Genomic DNA, 18,662 nt, shown 5'->3' on the forward strand with positions numbered 1-18,662 from the left:
ACTGAAATGGCTCATTCTATGATGGAGCATAGAAATGTCCCTAAGAAATACTGGGCTGAAGTAGTTTATATTGCAATCTATCTTCTTAATCGGTCACCTACACAGGGTGTTAAGAAGATGACTCCTAAAGAAGCCTGGTCAGGATGAAAGCCAAAGGTGGGCCATCTAAAAGTCTTTGGTTATACTACTCATGTAGAGATTCCAGAAGCCAAGTGTGCCAAGCTAGATCCCAAGAGCCAAAAACTTATGTTTACTGGTTACAACGACAATCACAAGGCATACAGGTTGATTGATGTGGAGATAAATCATCTCATATTCAATCGTGATGTTGTGGTTGATGAGACTACAGGTCCTTTTCTTTCTTCTACTACTATGAGTTCTAAGGATTAGCCTATGAAGGCTTCTAATTTGGGTGTTTGCTTTCCCCTAGGATCACCTGATGGGAGGGCTTCAGATCATTCTGACTCTAAAGATGAGGAGTCTCTTAGGCATGATACTGAACCACCTGACTTTCCTCAAGATCTACATTGACTTTCTTCACGATCTACATTCAAATGACTTTGTTCCAGTACCCCCAAGAGATGTTGTTTCTCCTATGCCAGATGTTAATACTTCTACTCTCCGACCTAAATGGTGAGCCAAGACTATAGGGGATCTTCATGATGATGAGCTCATTGAGGGTAGATCAGTTCGCAGAAAGAGCAAGCAGCAAAACACAATCAATTTTTCTCTTTTGGCCAACATCCACAACATCTATGAGCCTCAAACATATTCAAATGCTAAAGGAATTTCTGAGCGAGAAAAGGTTGTGGAAGCCAAATACCATAGTCTTCTGAAGAATAACACCTAGGTCCTTTTTGATCTTCCTCCCGGGAAGAAACCTATCAGCTGCAAATGGGTTTACAAGGTCAAGTATCATGCAAATGGTACTCTAGATAAATACAAGGAAAGGTTGGTAGCTCAAGGATTCACAGAGCAAGAGGGCATTGACTATGAGGAGACTTTTACTCCTACTGCCAAGACGAGCACAATTTGTCTTCTTCTCGCTATTGCAGCCCAATTTGGATGGAAACTCCATCAGATGGATGTCAAGAGTGCATTCCTCAATGGTGAGTTGCAAGATGAAGTCTATATGACGCAGCCTCCTGGTTTCAAGGTTGCCGGTAAAGAACATCAAGTATGTAGGCTAGTGAAAACACTCTATGGCTTGAAACAAGCTCCTCGGGCATGGTACATTAAGATTGATCAGTACCTAGTTGATCATGGTTTTCAATGCAATCCCTCTGACACTAATATGCATGTCAAACACTCGAGTGATGATATTCTTTTTCTTATCATCTATGTTGATGACTTAATCATTACTAGCAGTTTAACACATTTGATTGCAACAATCAAACAGGATTTGCGCCAAGCTTTTGACATGACAAATTTAGGGCTTCTTCATTACTGCTTAGGTGTTGAGGTTTGGCAAACCAGTGACAATATTTTTATCTCATAGTCTAAGTATGCCAGAAGTCTGCTTGACAAATTTTGGATGTAGGATTGTAAACCTGCTTCCACACCTATGGAGAAGGGGTTGAAGCTATCAGCCAAGTCTGATTCACCTATGGTGGATGAAACAGCATTCAAGCAACTAGTGGGCAGCCTCATCTACCTCACTACCACTAGACCTGCTCTCCATTTTGTCGTGAGCTACATTTCTCACTTCATGACAACCCCAAAAGTTGATCATTGGATTGCAGCAAAGCATGTGCTACGATATGTGAAAAGCACTTCAGATTTTGGCATTCCATATAGCAAGTGCAAGGATCCAAAGCTGATTGGTTATACAAACTCAAATTGGACAACTTCAGTGGATGACAGAAAATCCACTTCTGGGTATGTATTCATTTTGGGTGCAGGCGCTATAACATGGACCAGCAACAAGCAACAAGCAATGACTCTTTCCTCAACTAAAGCAGAATATCAGGGAACAGTTAAGGCAGCGTGTGAGGTAGTTTGGCTACAAAGGATACTTTCTGATATGCAAATGTCACAAGCAAGTCCTCCCTTGTACACTGATAATCAAGGGGTGCTCAAACTAGCCAAAAATCCAATCTTCCATGAACGTACCAGGCATGTTGAGCTTTATTGTCACTACATCCCCAAGCTAGTAGAAGACAGATCAATTCAACTGCAGTATGTTCTGACAGAGGATCAAACTGCAAATATTCTCACCAAGTCTTTGTGCCCAAATAAGTTTGTCAAATTTAGGGGGCAACTTGGTGTAGTTGACAAATTGACCATTAAGGGAGGGTGTTAGAATAATATCTATGTAGTTAATGGTCAATATTGTATTATAATTAGTCTAGATTTTGTCAGCTTAGTTTAGACAAAATGTTTCTAATTTTAGTTTTCAGGTGTTAGGTATTTTCTTTTAGAAACTCTTGCAATGTAATTGCCCATAAATTGTTTCTCATTCCTCATTAATAAACAAGCAATTACAATTGTCTCAATTGTGTAACAATACCATTCATCTTTGCTGGCCCTACAAGCTAGGGATTGGCATGGGGTTTTGTGAGGATAGGTGGCTATCGTTTGGGTGTCATTTAAGGTCCACATGCATAGACTATCACTTTGTGGCCTTTGGAAAAGATTCTAGGAAATGGCATCCAAGTTTGGAAAGTACTAGTTTACTGATTTGATTAAATTTTGAGTTCATTTTGTAGTTACAGCAAATGGGTAAGTTGGCCCTTTGATTTAAATTATTTTGATCATATGGGTATCAAAAACTTTGATGATATATTGTGCTTTCAGTTCTGAAAATAATTCTGAAACTATTGCTGGTTGTGGGTATTCTTGAAAATGGTGATTTAAAGAGTTATTTGTTTTACTATATTGCTGTAAATAAGATTATTGTAATATATATTTCTGCATCTCCATCTGCTTATACAAAAACAAACTCAAACAGAAAACAAAACAAAAAAAACAAGGGTATATATTACCTATTGACCACTTTGTGGTCGTACAACCTTCATTAGGGTCTAGGGCACAAATCTCTTAAATCTGACCCATTTTCTTTTAAAGCAATGGTGCCAAATGTTTACTTACTCTTATATCTAATAAAACTAATATTTGAATTAATGACAAAGATAAACTATGCATTACCAGATATAGTAGTAAAGTAAATCTTTATTTGCACATGAAGTTATTATTACAAAAGTAGACTAGAGATAGTCAACCAAGGATCAGACTCCTTTCCTTGATGATGCTAAGGCTATTCAAAGGACTAAACAGTTGCCACAAGAACACAATTGTCCATCAACCAATGCTTATAACTAGCAAAAAGCTAACAAACAATTTATACGTGGTCAGATACAACCATATTAACAAAACACAATAAAGGTAATGTATGTTGACTACATAGATTAAATACAATTGCAAACTTGTATTTCAAAAATATATAAGATAAAACTTTTATTTGTTATCATTCCTTTGAAATTATTCCTCATATGCAAACTACAAAAAAATGTCATGTCTCCTTTTCCGAATTAGGGTAAAGAATAAAGCAAAAGAAATGATTAATAATATTATTTTAAGTTGGGCCTGGTAATTTCATATTTAAAGAGCAACTTAATAATATTATTTTAATTATTTAAAAAGATATTTTTAAAAATTAATAATAAAAAAGGATTTTTAAATACTTTTAGACAGACACTGAATTTATGGGCCTGAATTGGAGAGTTTTAAAAAGGGGAGCTTAGATTCATTGTGTATTACTTTATCTTCAATTTGCAATTCGACATTTGAACTTCGTGTTCAATTTCACAACCAAGGATGTAAAACCTTAGTTGTTTGGAATCTTGGCAAGCAAAAACCCTCTTGGATTTTTCATCACTGGATTCAGGGATGAAAACCCTCATCTCCATCTAGGACATCTCCATACAATGGTTGCATTGGAGCAGAATATTTGGTGATTTCATGCAGGTTTCAGAATTTGGGCAATTGGAATTGCAAGCATACATTTTAATTTTGATATCATCAAGAGGATCTCATGCTGCAATTTTGGTGCTTACCTGCACTTTTGTTGCTGATATATTTGATACTTTGAGTTTGGAGCACCTGCAATATTGGGATAACTCCATACCGTTTGAAGGCATTTTTGGAGAGGCCATACAACTTTATTTGCATGTTTGATGGAGCAAACATCTTTTTCAGACCTTGGCTTGAGCTCCAGCATTAAGGAAGGTTTAGCAGATTCTAGTGGCTGTTCCAGGCCTGTTTCCAACAGCCATTTTTGCTGTTACAGCAGTCTGCCAGTCACCACGTACCAGCATACCTACCAGCCGCTGCCATACACAGTCATTTATCACAAATTCCAGATCAGGTCACATCCTTTCAGCAGTGCACAGTGACATTCCAGGGTATGGTCCAGCCATAAAATCAGCATTTATGATCGTTTACAGCCCAGAACTCAGACACCAATTCATATCTGCTGTTTGTTATTTTGTGAGTTGGGCATTTACCGTTGTAACTCTGAAATGTGTTTCCAGTTTGCATATCAGCTTGTAATTGATTCCAGAAGTTCCAATTAAACTAAAAAATTATTCAGTGCGGCTGTTTGTAAGATGATGATAAGTTCAGGCATTTTGAGGGTTTGAGGTGCAATATCATTAATTTTAATGTTCAGTTTGCTGTCACAGTTTTCATTTGATTCAAAAATCAGAAAAATACAAAAAATACAAAAAAAAAAATTATATATTCCATAGCGAATCCAGATTTGGGACATCACAAAAAATGTCATATTTGCCTTCTTACATCATGGCTTTCCTTCTGATGGGCTTATATGGCTCAGTTATACTGAGCAATTCAGTTTGTTAAGAGTCTCTTATATCTGTTATGGTACAATTCAAGTTGACATGGAATGGGATATTAAGGAATGACAAAATAAAGCCATTTCTAAAAGAGTAAAAAGAAAATTAACTCCTTTAACTCACTTTGTTGAATACTTCTTGTAAGATCCCAGCCAAAATTTTAGTAAAATGATTAAGAAGGATATCACCAAAGATAGCATCTGCTATACAGGATTTATTGATGGTAGACATTATTATTATTTTGATGATTTGCTAACCAGCTAGGAGGAAACGAGATGCGAAAATTCTACAAGGTAGGATGTTTGCATGGCATTATTTGGCATTGCGAAGGCCTAGAATAGGATTGAATGGTCCTGAATTGAATTGAAATGTTGGTCCCATAGAAAATTATATTATAGGTCAATAGATTAGTATATATATGGATGATACAGTCGTCGTTTATCATCATCATAAGCATTATATTCTATTATCAATCTCCCTTTTCCTTGTATGCATTCTATTTTTCTTTACAATTTAGTTTAGAATAAGTAAAATTGTTCGGTTAAAGATTTTCTTATGGCTGCCATTGAATGGAATAACACAAAGAAAATAGCATGTAAAAGAACACCATATGCATCTATTTTAAAATACAAAACATAAAAATTAGTGCTTAGTAGTGTTAAACAGAGATGTGTCCCTGAGCATCCAGGTGATGTCCCCAACATCCTGGGGTTTTGGGAACTTGGAGGGATGTGCCTTTTTTTTAAGACTGGACAAGCTGCACCACTTAGTGGAGAAGAATTAAAAAAGGTTAAATTTTGAAGGAACAAAATACTAAAAAACCCAAAAGAGGAGGATTGTCATTGCAATTCAACACATTGTGTTTGTTTTTTAAAATGTTTGCATCTTTTAAGTTTGTTTAAGTTATTTTGATAGCCATTGCCTCAAGATTTCACGAAGATTTTTGCCATACCCAAAACTGCATCCTAGAGTTTATGTCCTAGAAACTTTAAGAAATACTTGCAAATACCTTAAAAAGGTACCACATTATTCTCTCTATAAGACTCCACCAAAGGAGATTGCTCTTGAGAAAGGCCAAGACATAATAAACTTGACATAAACAATATTGCTAATGAGAAAGCTCAAGACAAGGGCTCAACTCATCAAGAAACATCCCAGTTCTAGTTCACATGCATATCTCCTCAAAATGCTTTTTGAAATGAACCATTTTAAATTACATCTCTGATTGGAATTTTTTGAAAACAGAGCATTTTGTCTGCAAGAATCAAACATGCAAACACTAGCTCCTAGAGGAACACTTTTAAATTGGAATATTCTAGAACAAAAAAGGACAAAATTAACTTACAATGGTCCATTCTTGAGTTTGTCGAGCAAGCCTTGTTTAGCGAGTGCATCCACACCAACGCCCAACACAGTTGAATTTTCCTCATTTGCAATAAAAACAGCTACCACAGTAGACTTCAAATTTGGCTTAACTTCTCCTAGTCGTCGCATGAGCTCTGTGATAAGCGCAACGTGACCCAAACAGTCAGTTGTGCCACGACCCCGCAACTTATCACCCTCAATGCTCAAGTTGAATGGATCAAATTCCTGCAGTGAACAAGAACCTTCAGTAAATGTTAGACCATTTACAGTACATGATAGCACAAATAAGCAAATTAAAATACAAGTTTGTTTCCATGCACAAGTAATTGCCACATAAATATTCTTTTTAATATTTTTGACTGTCCGTCTCTATGGTTTAAGTGAGCTTTCCAGTACTTCAGAAACAAAGTAGCCATTTATGCTAACATTGGTATCAAGTTTAGGAAGGTCTCCATCAATAATGCACAACATTACTTAAAAGTTACTAAAAGCATAGAAAACTCTTCACAAAAATGATAACTGGCATTAAATTTACCTCAAGAAGAACTTGTGATAGGGACATATATGTTCTAAGAACTCCAAATAAATGGCAGCCTTCACTTGCACTTTTCTTTCTGTAATGTCCCCTTCTTAAAATAGGATTTAATAATAAATAATAGTAAATTAAAATATAATATTTATAAAAAAAAAATATATAATTATAACATATAAATTTAATTAAGTTTAATGAATGGTCAAAGGGCATAAAATAAAGAGTTATGACTACTGGAGGATTAAAGGTATAAAAGAAGTGAATCAATCATCAACTTGGAAAGAAATAGGGGAAAATATAAGTGACTTATGGAAATATAAAATAAATATCTATTTTCAAAAGACAGCAATTAAGGATGAATAGTTGTGACTCTTTCAAAGGGTAGAAATAGTGAAAAGGTGCGACTCCCTCCCAATTATAAGATATAAAAAGGAGATCAAATCATTTGGAGGTGCATCAATTCAGATCATAACAATTTAGAGCAGAAATTCAGAATGACACTCAGTAATAAAGGAATCCAAGAGATTTGGAAAATTATTTATTATTCTCTAAAGGTAGATTTGGAACTAAGGCAGAAACAGCAGAAATGAGATCTGATTTGAATTGTAAGGCAATAAGAATCTGAGTTACCAGGCAATAAGACACAGCAGTTAATTTAGAAAGGATGCCTCTTTACGAAGTGAGATACTCTTAGCAAATGTTGTGACTCTACGTTCCCCCTGAGGGCTATAAAGGAGGAACTCCTCTTTAAAGAAAGGTGTCAAACTAAGGCACATCCTATGATTGTATAAGCCTAAAAAAACAAAGGTAACCAGGTTTTGTTATTCATCATGTATCTATAATCAAATTAAATTAAGAATTTCGTAAAACCAAATGAGCCCTTCTCAAATTACTTCATCTCAAAATATACTCTAGACCTTACAGAAAAAAGGTCTAATATATCCAGCACGGATGGCTAACATTCCTCTACCAAACAAATCAAGAGTTTTGAAGAGTTGTCAAGAATGCTATGTAATTCAATATTCTATCAATTGGAATACAACGCAAAGGGAGCCCCTTCTCAGCACCCATCAGTTGGATGAATAGCATGGTACCTTGAAACAGAGCTGTTTTCAATTGATCCATCATCTAAGTTTGGAATCACATGTATCAATTGAAGGCAAGTTGACACCCATTTATTGCATTAAGACATTCAATTAAAAATAATTCAGCTTTTACCCTAATTCCTCTGTCATTTTTGGTTAGTGCAAAAGCACAGAGAATTTGTTGTACAGAGCATTGATTGTTAGTTCAATCTTGCAAGTGGTAGCATTGTAGGGCAACACTTTGTAGGGTGGAATGTTGCTTGTGTCATTTTTGTGGCCCAGATGTGATTAGAGTTGATTAAAAGTCATAAAATCTCTTCATTATCATAGAAATGCAGGTAATCAAAATGAAAGACAATGTAGGATGCTTAGGCTTGAAAAATGTGAGTCTACAAAAGTAAAAATCTCTACTAGGCATGCGCAAAAGTTTTAAAAGTGAAATGAGTTTTCTGATGTGATCCCACTAGTGCAATCAGATTTTGGAAAAAGTAACCTGCACTCGGAGTGCCAAAAGAACTCCACTAATGCACCATGTCAAGCTAAAATAAAAGTAAAGATTTAAAAAAACAAGAATTGAAAAGTCATTTCGGTGGAAAAAGTGCACAAAATGGCAAATTTGCAATCCTGGCATGTTTTGCCAAAATTGCCATTATGTGTCCCTTTTCCACCAAAATGACTTCTGATGAAAAAAAAAATATGTTTAAAAAAAAACACCAAAGAACCTTCGGTGCACACATGCCAAACTGGCACTTTGTACAATGTGACAAAAGGTACACACCACGCACCTTTTACTTGTTTGGCATTAAAACAACAGGACACACAAACAAAAACATCCATTCTAGTAATACCCGATCAAGTTTAATTTTCTTCACAAAATTTATATGTTAATTGTTGTTCAAAATGCCCCTAAATTGACAGTTGTAGATAAAATAATATTATTTTCCCTGAATCTTCTGTTTTCAAATATTAAACAATTATATTAAATATTAAACATCAATTATTAACTTCCTTATGGAAGGGCATGACTCTTAACAAAGATGTTGAAATCATTAACCAAATGCTGTGATCTAAATGCTATTATATTCTTATGGTTGTGTAAACCCACTACAATAGGCAGCCAAGAAATGATAATTAAATGGTTGCACAATATCACAAATATTATCTTCGACCAATAATAATATTCACCAGATATTATATCAGACCATAAACTTTATTAAAATTTATTACCCAATGATATGGTGGGTCTGGAAATTAATATTTAATGCAAGGTTCTTTGGCTGCTTTGAAATCAGCCAGCTCCACAACAAAGAACAGCAAGTTTCCTAGTGCCGCATTGAATTTTAAAAATATACAAGTGTCTTTAAACATAAACAAACACCAGCCATAAATCCAATACTATAGGCAACCCATAAATGATAGCTAAACAACTGCACAATATCACAAAGATTATCTTCAACCTATAATAATATTCACCAAATATTATATCAAACCAGAAGCTTTATCAGAATTTGTACCCCAGTGATACAGTGGATCTGGAGATCAATATTTAAAGCAAGGTGCTTTGGCTGCTATGAAACCAATTGGGCCCACACGAATTGGAGGTTTCCTAGTGCTGCAATGGATTTTAAAAAGAAACAGCAGCCTTTAATAATAAACAAGCACCTAATAAGCTAAAAGAAAGTATGGCCAAAGCCCAACAATCTCTGACAATGAGTTAGATATTGTCTCACTTCGAGTTGCAGTTGCCCAAAATCAAACCTTTCCCCTTGATTGATTAGAATTTACAATATGCTGCAATGGAAGTTAAGGTTTATGGCAAATGAATAAAATCTTCCGACCTTATAATGCTACAATTCCTTTAGAACTTTTTGGGTCTGTTGCAAATCTTCTTTGGTATGTACGGCATGCTCAAAGACTTATATGGCCCCTTATGAAATGAATATTTAAACATATAACAATTTCTACTGTGATGGCAATATTAAAGTACAGACAGCCAAAAAAAAAAAATTATAATAAAAATGATGTCATCCAATTGTAATATTGATATCAATCTAAAATTTCAACAATTCAACCCAATGATGATTTCTATATCAAATCACTCCAAGAAATTGTGGGTTTTCGTCTCCGATTCTAGACCTTGAGGGTTTTCGTCATCAAATTAATTGAACTGAATTCCAATGCTCCAACAAAAGTATAAATCAGAAAATAGAATCATTTTTTTTCCATAATGCCCCCTCCTTGCTTAGCCTCTCATGCCCCCTCCTTGCTTAGCCTCTCTTAAATAGAATTTGCCTCCAAAAGATGTAACTCTTAAAATTTCCTTCATGACCGTATGATTGATATTTGAGAGGCATTATTTTAAAAATAACGCTTAAATTTTAAGAGAGCTTATTTAATATTTTAATTTTAGTTTATTACAGTTTCAAAACATTACTTAAGCAGCCCTTTTTGTGACATTATGACTCTCTTAATAGTATGATGAGCTCTTGGGTTTATCTTGTTTTAATTTTGAAGAGGGGACATTACAATCCACCCTTAACAAAGATTGCTTGTCCTCGGGCAATGTTGGTTCAACTCTTACACCTTCAAACTAAATCATTCTGCCAAAACCATCCCAAATCAATCTTGGGGGTTTGTAATTCCCAATCGTCAATCCTTCGTGTGATGTAATTGACTTCTACTATGCCACCCTGATATAACTGAGGTTGTTTAGAGCATTGGAAATCTCAAGCAGCACTAGCGCACACATTGAAATTGTTGATGGATGACAATCTTTTAATATATTGCAAGAGTAGGTTATTTCACTCTAAATATGTGTCAAAGTTCACTAGTTCTACATTCAACCCCTCTCGTTCAATTCTAGTTATTCTTGATTATCTTGTAGTAATATCAGAGATCTTATTCATTTCTTTATATAAAGCAGTTTTAGCATCTCCAACCAAAAACACCTTGTTACATATTTTATCACTTGATGGTTTTTCATTGACTAAGCAATTTTCAAGTGTTGTCTTCGGAGAAATAATTGCTTGTTTCTTGTGCATATAATTCAATAGAGGAAAGAATCTTGCTTCTATCCATATACCGATAATTAAATGAAAAAGGCAAAAAGAGAGTAGAGCACAGTTCCTTGTGGTATACCAACTTTCTATATGCAAAATTGAGACGCCAATTGTAGGATATTCCTCTCGACATGCAATATATAAGGCCTAACATTTTATCCTGGTTGATACTTGTAAAGAACATCTAATCAATGAGAATTCCTTGTAAATGCTTGGCAGAGTAGTTCATTGAACATTTCACAAGGTTTATACCCTTCTCTGCATCCCTTTCAACAGAAACTTTAACAAATTATGCTTGGTCAACAGTATCTAATGCTTGTGCCACATCAAACACCACAATATATAACTTTGGCAAACCCAAGGGAGAACCCTTCATGCTTAAGCGAAGCGCATAAGCCTTGATAAATTTCATTTTAGACAATAAAAAACCCCTAAAGCCTCTGGAATTTTTTCTATATTGCTTCTTAATGCTCTCTAATTATGCTTGGATCTAAGTAAAGATACGGGCATAAGCTTTCTGCAAACAGCCCATATAAACGAAACAACTTATTTATGGCTGGAATGTGATGTAGTAAGTTCAATTTGTGAGCCATTTGATGATTCCTTGGATCTGTGTAAGAATTTGTTTAACTGTTTGGAATCACATCCATCCATGGAGTCATTTACCCCAGAATGACAATACTCTTCATGTTTTCTTTTCACAATTAGCCTATACATGCCAGAATGTTTTAGAAAAAAACCACTAGCATACACTTCATAACCTCTGGAATCTGCATAAGTTGGATGATGAGATCCTGAGATAATACTATCCTTGAAGAAGCATCACTCATTTAGGTGTTCACAATCAATTAAACAATATATCTCTACATGTTGATCATGATTTCTTGATACAACTTGAGGACTAGAGACCATGTGAACAGCTATCAAAAGACTGTGATCAGCAACATAGGTAGGAGGAAAACCAAGCATTCACAAAAATGATCAGCAACATTTCATGATTTCTCCATCATTAAGTGTTTCAAGTTTCAACCTTGATGATTCATTTTGTTAGAGACAAAGAAACAAGCAGCTGTACTTTAGATAAAAAATAGCTATGATTATCACCAAAATAATGCATCTCACAAGAAAATCTGAGAGAAAATTGACCTGCAATGCTATCTTAACTCCTTGCTTCTTAGCCAATACATCTTGCATTTCCTTTATGGTGGCCAAATATGATTCAGATGTAAACATTTCAGAAATGATTTGCATAAGCTTTTTGTCACCTTTACTCGTAAAATTTTGAGCAACTAAAATTAAGCTTATAAAATTCTACTCAAAGCCCCATAATATTGCAGCTGAGGAAGGTGTTCCATTAAAGTTTCTAGGAAGAATGGCTGCCAATGTATCTGTACTTTGTGTAAAGGCTGATGTATAAGCATTTATTTCAGACCCAATGGCTGAAGCAACTAGGTGTCCATTTAGTTGACCTTAAAAATCCCAAGCAAATTAATATCTATCAATATTAAGCATGCAAGATAGTTCAAAGAGTAGCCCTCTTGAAGTGTTCATGCAAAATGGCTTGCTGAAAACCTTAGCAGTTGCAATTATCATGTATCAATCTTCACTACTGGAGGAAAGGTTGCTTTCTAGAATCTGATTGCACTGAAGCTTGCCTACAGTAGTAACATTAATTTCTATGCCATTCATAATTTCTTTCTGCAGGTGTCAAGCATCGAATAGTTACCTTCGTCTGTTTAAGAATTTCACCTGACTCCAATGTGCATGAACAGCTCTGAATTTGAGTCAAACCATCTATATGCCCTATATTGCCAGTTGTATTCTTCACCCCTCCAATATTCCTAGAATATTTTCCATAATGACAAAAAATCTGAAATGACATGATATGGAGCAATATGTTTGGGCTAGTGCTATTTTTTTTTCAATTCTTGAGTGTAGTCCAAGGTGCTTAAGCTGATTTACGTGGAGTTGAAGATTTCCATCAGTGTAGCCCTTCTTGTGGCTCAGAATTTCAAAGTCAACCAAAACCTTTTTTTCACTTGCACAACCACTTTGGAAATCGCACTCGATCTTTCAAGGATTGAAAGGAGTTTCTTGGACTGGACTTTTGTTTATTTTGCACTCAACAAGTAAATTTTGTTTCTCCTTGACTTCATTAATGCAAACGATTTGTTCATTAGACATTACTTACATACCTTTTTATCTCAAAGACCCCTCACCTTCAGCTTTATTAAAGTAATATTAGTTTCTTAGTTTATAATGGTCAATTAAGTCGTTAGGATAGACATTTTTTTTAATTTTCATCTGCTTTCTTAGTTGTCAGTCTTTTCCTTATCGGATAAATCATTTGTACCTCTTATTTAAGGAGACTTTTGCTCCTTTGTAAATATTGAATATCTTGATAATCATTCTGTGTGTTTTCAATTACTTTATGGTATCAAAGCTCGGGTTTGTGAAACCTCAGGATCAGTGAATGTGATTATGTGTTCATATTTGTGGCACACGATTTATCAAAAGGGCACATACAGTGTCGTATGTATCAGCCAAGGAAAGAAAATCACTGATTTTTTCCCTTGAAGGTTTTCAGCAAATTATTTCAAATAAATTTGTGGGTCTTTTTTCTGCAATTTTTTGGCAGATTTTCTACAAAATTCTTGGATTATTTTTGTAGAAAATCATACTTCATTTCACTACAACAATTGTGCTGTTTTTGTGCAGAAATCGCACAACCAAGGTTTCTTTCAAAAAATCTTAGCATTTTTGCTGCACGTCAAGTTTTTCTGCTGCAAATCATGTTTTAGTTGTTTAACATCTTGTTTTTTTTCTAAAAACTGTTTGTCATTTTACTAAAGAATTACGACCTCATTTGGGAGAAATCATAGGCCATTTCTACTAAAATCTTGATGGATTTTCATCAAATTATGCTGTTTTTTCTAGAAGAAATCATTGTGGCAAGGGTTATGTACAATATTTTGACAAACTTTTTTTTGTAAAAATCATGGTTTTTTGGGGCATTTCCAGACCTGTTTGATGGGTTTTTTATAAATGCACAACAAAAGTACTTTGATTTTGAGTCAATCAAAGACACAAGAAGGTACACCACCACAAAATTGAAAAAGCATGATACTTTGTGGGAGGATTTGCATAGAAGGACCATGTTCAAAGAAAAAAGAGAAAGATCTAGCAATAGGATTGTGTCATTGCAAAGCTCAAAGGGAAATTCATGTTCACCACCTACATCTCAGATTTGTTTTAAGAAAATCCAAAACCTCCACTAGGGAGACATAAGAATTTTAACAGCTCAAAAGTTAACCTAGCAACATGGAAGTGCAAAAAGAGAAAGTCTCCAAGTATGTAAATGGTTTGGATACTTCTATTCAAGATGAAATTCACTTGTTGCACATGCATTCCATGCAAGATGTCTATCAACTTCCCTAAAATATGGGATAAGTTATCCTGAATACAACAAAGCGTCTACAACAAAGACAATAAGTGCAAGCAGGGAGGTGGAAGACAAACCTATGTGCAAAAAGATGCTGTAGAATCAAGTGGTACCATGCAAAGCTCAAAGATCTCCAACAAAGGTAATGAAAAAGGAAAAAGAGATCATGGCAAAGGCTTCTGTGGGACTTGTCTTATGCGTGAGTTGTTGATCTTCTTGTCATTGATGTCAATGTTTGTGCAGTTTGTTTGCTGCCACATGGTTTGTAGTGCAGTCTCTGCTGTTGCGTGTTATGCAGATGTGTCAGTGGATGTCAAGGCTGCCACTTGTCTTCATGATCGGTTGGCTCTGTTTTGCAATCTCTGTCGTTTGCATGTTATGCAGACGTGTCAGTGGATGTCAAGGCTGCTACTTGTCTTCATGATCAGTTGGCTCTGTTTTGTAACTGTTCTTTTTGTCTTTGGCGGTTTTTTGACATTGACAGAGAATTTTTGGCGGATTGTCAGATGTCTGCACAAGTTGGTAGAATATTCTTGCCTTTTTCAACTTCTTCAGATCTGACAGCTGTGCCTGTTTGTTGATCATTTTCTGTGTGTGCAGAAGCAGTTTCAGTTTGTGCAGAGTTTAAATGATTAATTTTTGGACTGTGCGTAGGAGGTTACCAATCTGAGAAATACATTTTTCTCTTAAGTATTCTCCAGATCAAGTCAGAGTTTTTTTGTTGGATGGTTAGAGTTTTTGGATATGTAAAAATCCAATTCATTTGCGTGAGTGTGGGATATGAGCTTGAGAGAAGATTTTTTAAAGAAGTGTGAATATTGACGTGAGGACTGTTTTTGACAATTTTTTCTAGGTTGCAGAGATGAATAACACGTAGAGTTTTTCTAGAAGAATAACATGCAGATTTTTGTTGCTAATTTTTATGAAGATGATATACAAAGATACACATGCAAGAATATTAGATGGCAAGACGACTAATCCAAAACTCATGTTCTGATATACTGTTTCGTTTGTACTGAAGACATTATAAGTGACTTCAATGTAATTTTTTGAAAGTGTTTGGAAGAGAAAGGGTGTTTGTGATACATTCCTCTCAGTTTTACAAGAAATTTACAAAGCCTGATACATATGTTAACGTCTGAAATCTAAGAGGTTATGAGTTCAATTTTATTTCTTCTATAGAGAGGTTGGAGCCTCTGTGTTATTGATAGAGTTGGAGCTCTTTTTGAGGCCGGTGCCTCTTTTGTACTAGTTGGTGCTCTTTATGCGAGTTGCAACTCGCTGTAGTATTCAAGTTGGTGCCCATTTTATTTTATGATAGCTTTTGATGCTGTGGCTTTTTTTACCTGAAAGGGTTTTCCATGAGACAAACTTGTGTTCTCTTAGGATTTATTGGCTCAGCTCTGTTGATTTGTTTTTATCTATATTAAAAGTTATTGAAATATTGATACTTGTACATTTTGGTGAGTCGAAACAGATACCTATAAACTTTTCATAAAGGCCCTATTACTTATCCATAGGATAAAACTCAAAGAATAGAAAACTATTTGACTGTACAGAAAAGTCCATGAATCTTTGCATTTTAAAGTAACTGAAATATATGTATTACAAGGAAGAATTCATTTATATATTTTAACATACAATTACTCCTTGAAAACTTTGACAAAACTTACAAATTTTACATAAAAATAGATTTATTTTTTTACACTGCATTGGTGTCAAGAATTTTCTCTCTAAATATTTTAATTTTTTAAAGCCCATAGAGCTTGGCTGCGTAAGGCTGAGCTGTTACCATATTGAAGGCCTCAAAATTTTGTAGAGAGATCTAATATTTTGAATTCAAATCCATGGGCTTGATAAAGTGGTTCGAGCGAGTTTTTCTATATAAAGATCTAATAATTTGAATTTCGTGGGGATTGATGAAGTGGCAAGTCCAAATTAAAACCACAGCGACGACCGGGTTCAAAATTCATTGGCCAAGCTTTGTAGTATCTTATAAAAAAGAAGGCTAGGTCAATTTGAGTGCAAGTATCTTCGCGAAAAAAATGCAATTCCTTGATTTCTGGGGAGAATTTGTGTCCACGGAATAAAAATGCAATTCTTTAGTTTCTGGGCCAAATTGTGTCCAAAGGGAAAAAAATGCAATCCTTTAATTCTCGGAAGCCTTGTTTTTCTAGCTTACCAGGAAGATTGGATAAAACTTCAACACGGGTAATTATAAGAGATTTGAAGATTGGATAAAAACTTCAACACGGGTAATCATAAGAGGCTTGAAGATTGGATGAAAACTTCAACGAGGTTATACTAAGATGTTTGGCATATGAGACTGCGAAAATCTTCATTGCGTTTTTTTTTTTCACATTGGCTAGCTGGCATCTATGACAAACATTTTAAACCTTGACTATAAATGCATTCCTCCGCGATTATAAAAGACTCAAACCCTAGAAACCTGAAGAAAGCATTAGAATGGAATTCCACTGACCCATTCCTCGGGGTTAGCAGGCACGACGTCCATGTGGGAGCCAACGAATGAAACAACTTTGCTCTCTGTCCCCGGATACTCCACAATAATATTCCCCCGCCCCTGCACATAACTTATGTGTTTAACTATCAAAGGGCCGCCATTTTCAACGGCGTAAGGATTCAGAACCTCCAACACATGCTTGCAAACTCTGTCTTCCTCTGGAATCAGCTCTGGCGGATTGTTTTGCACGTATTTGCTCTCTCCGATCAGCTTTGAGAGCAGGGAAACGAACGATTCGCAGTCCAATTCTCCAAAAGCTTTTGCCATGGTTGATATTGAACAGAAATTTCAAATCCAATTTATGTTCTTAGATGTTGTTATCGTCTCTGGTAACTTATTTATAGTGCGAAGGATTTCCTATACGTGTAGATGATGTATGGGAATATCTATTTAAAGAATGTATCGTATGAAAACAGTCGAGCTTTTGGCTCTATTCGAATTTTTTCGTTACTTTCACGCTATTCTTTTTAAAATGACAAAAGCTTGCTTTTGTTTTCAGTCGAAATTCTTCATTCGAATAAATTATTAGCTTTTAGTTATCCTGAAGTTTCTTACAAAAAATTTATTGGTTTTTTAAACTTTCATTTTTCTTGAAGGAAGAAACTTGAGCTGGGAATTGAGTCCTACACGTTATGGGATTTTAAAATAAAATGTTAGAATGTCAACTTTCTAATTAAATTAGAAAAACAATTGAAACAATTGAGTGTTATAACTTTCAATGTGTTTAATAACAATTATCTATAACTTTTACAAATTATGTTATGGGAAGTATTGTTTTTAAGTAGAGTTGTTTTTAATCAAAGTTTATAGTCAAATGTGGCATGAATTTGCGAAAATACTAAGTGTTAGGTATGTTTGGTAAAAGGATAAAATCAAAATGTGTTTAAAAATTTCTTCCTTCTTACAAAAAAGGGTAGAGGATGTGTTAAACGAAAGTAGCCATCAATGACTAGGATGTAGATCTTAAGTATCAATCTTTGGTTTCCATAGTGTGAATCTATGTTTGAGTCATTTGAGGTTCGAGAGAGAATTCATAAGTGTTATAGAAGTTTTTATATTATACTATAATAATAGTATTTAAAACTTTCCATGTTAAAGGTTAAGAAATAAAGAATTAGCAAGGAACTTTATGATTTTGTTAAGAGCTCAAATTTGGTTCACAAAGCTTTATGATGGTGCCCCAAGGGGCAATCCAATGATGGTGAGTGTAATATTGATTATTCAATATGAAAAGATTATTTTGTTCATGGCAATTCAATCTTTTGGGATGTTGCACTAATAATGAACATAAGGCCCAACCAAAGAACCCCTAAGAAAATGAGCCAAAAAAAAGTAGATTTTTTTTTTTTTTGAATCTAGATAAACATAACAACTTCTATGTTGTAATGTCCCTGATATAATTAAATAATATTAATTATTGTATGGCCTTAAATTTAATAATAAAATCTATCGGCCCCCCTTTTTATTTTATTAGTTATGTTTGTGTCGGCCCATTCATAACCCTTCGGGAACTTTCTCGAAGCCCATATTTATGGTCGAGTTTTTCATTGTTGTAGATATGCGAATTTGGTATTGTTCTTTATATGTGCAAATTCCAGTTGGAGTTCAGCTTGTCTGCCATTTCGGAGGTGAGAGATCCTCCCTACTTGGCATCCGCAGTTTCGGTGGGAGTTTCTCCTCACCCTATTCTGCTTCTATTCGGAGTCTGTGTAATCTGTTATGCGATCATTATCAATATAATTTCTCTTTGCATGTACGAATCCTCAGATTATTTCTTCTGGCAAGTGTGAATCTTCATCTAA

The 18,662-nt window shown here is 34.9% G+C and overlaps 1 protein-coding gene across 1 annotated transcript in view; it reads right to left on the bottom strand.

Annotated features, from left to right (window-relative positions):
- LOC131036093 (acetylornithine deacetylase) overlaps positions 1-17,226 on the bottom strand; it is a 132,145-nt gene extending 114,919 nt beyond the window's left edge. Inside the window, exons 1-2 of the mRNA XM_057967900.2 lie at positions 16,819-17,226; positions 6,199-6,443 (exon numbers count right to left, since the gene is read on the bottom strand). Of these exons, the coding sequence (XP_057823883.2) occupies positions 6,199-6,443; positions 16,819-17,127 (554 nt within the window). The 5' untranslated portion in view covers positions 17,128-17,226. The remainder of the gene's footprint in view (positions 1-6,198; positions 6,444-16,818) is intronic.
- Between the last annotated feature and the right edge of the window lie 1,436 nt (positions 17,227-18,662).

Source organism: Cryptomeria japonica, chromosome 4 (assembly GCF_030272615.1).
Source record: "Cryptomeria japonica chromosome 4, Sugi_1.0, whole genome shotgun sequence".
In the NCBI taxonomy this organism is placed as follows: Eukaryota; Viridiplantae; Streptophyta; class Pinopsida; order Cupressales; family Cupressaceae; genus Cryptomeria; species Cryptomeria japonica.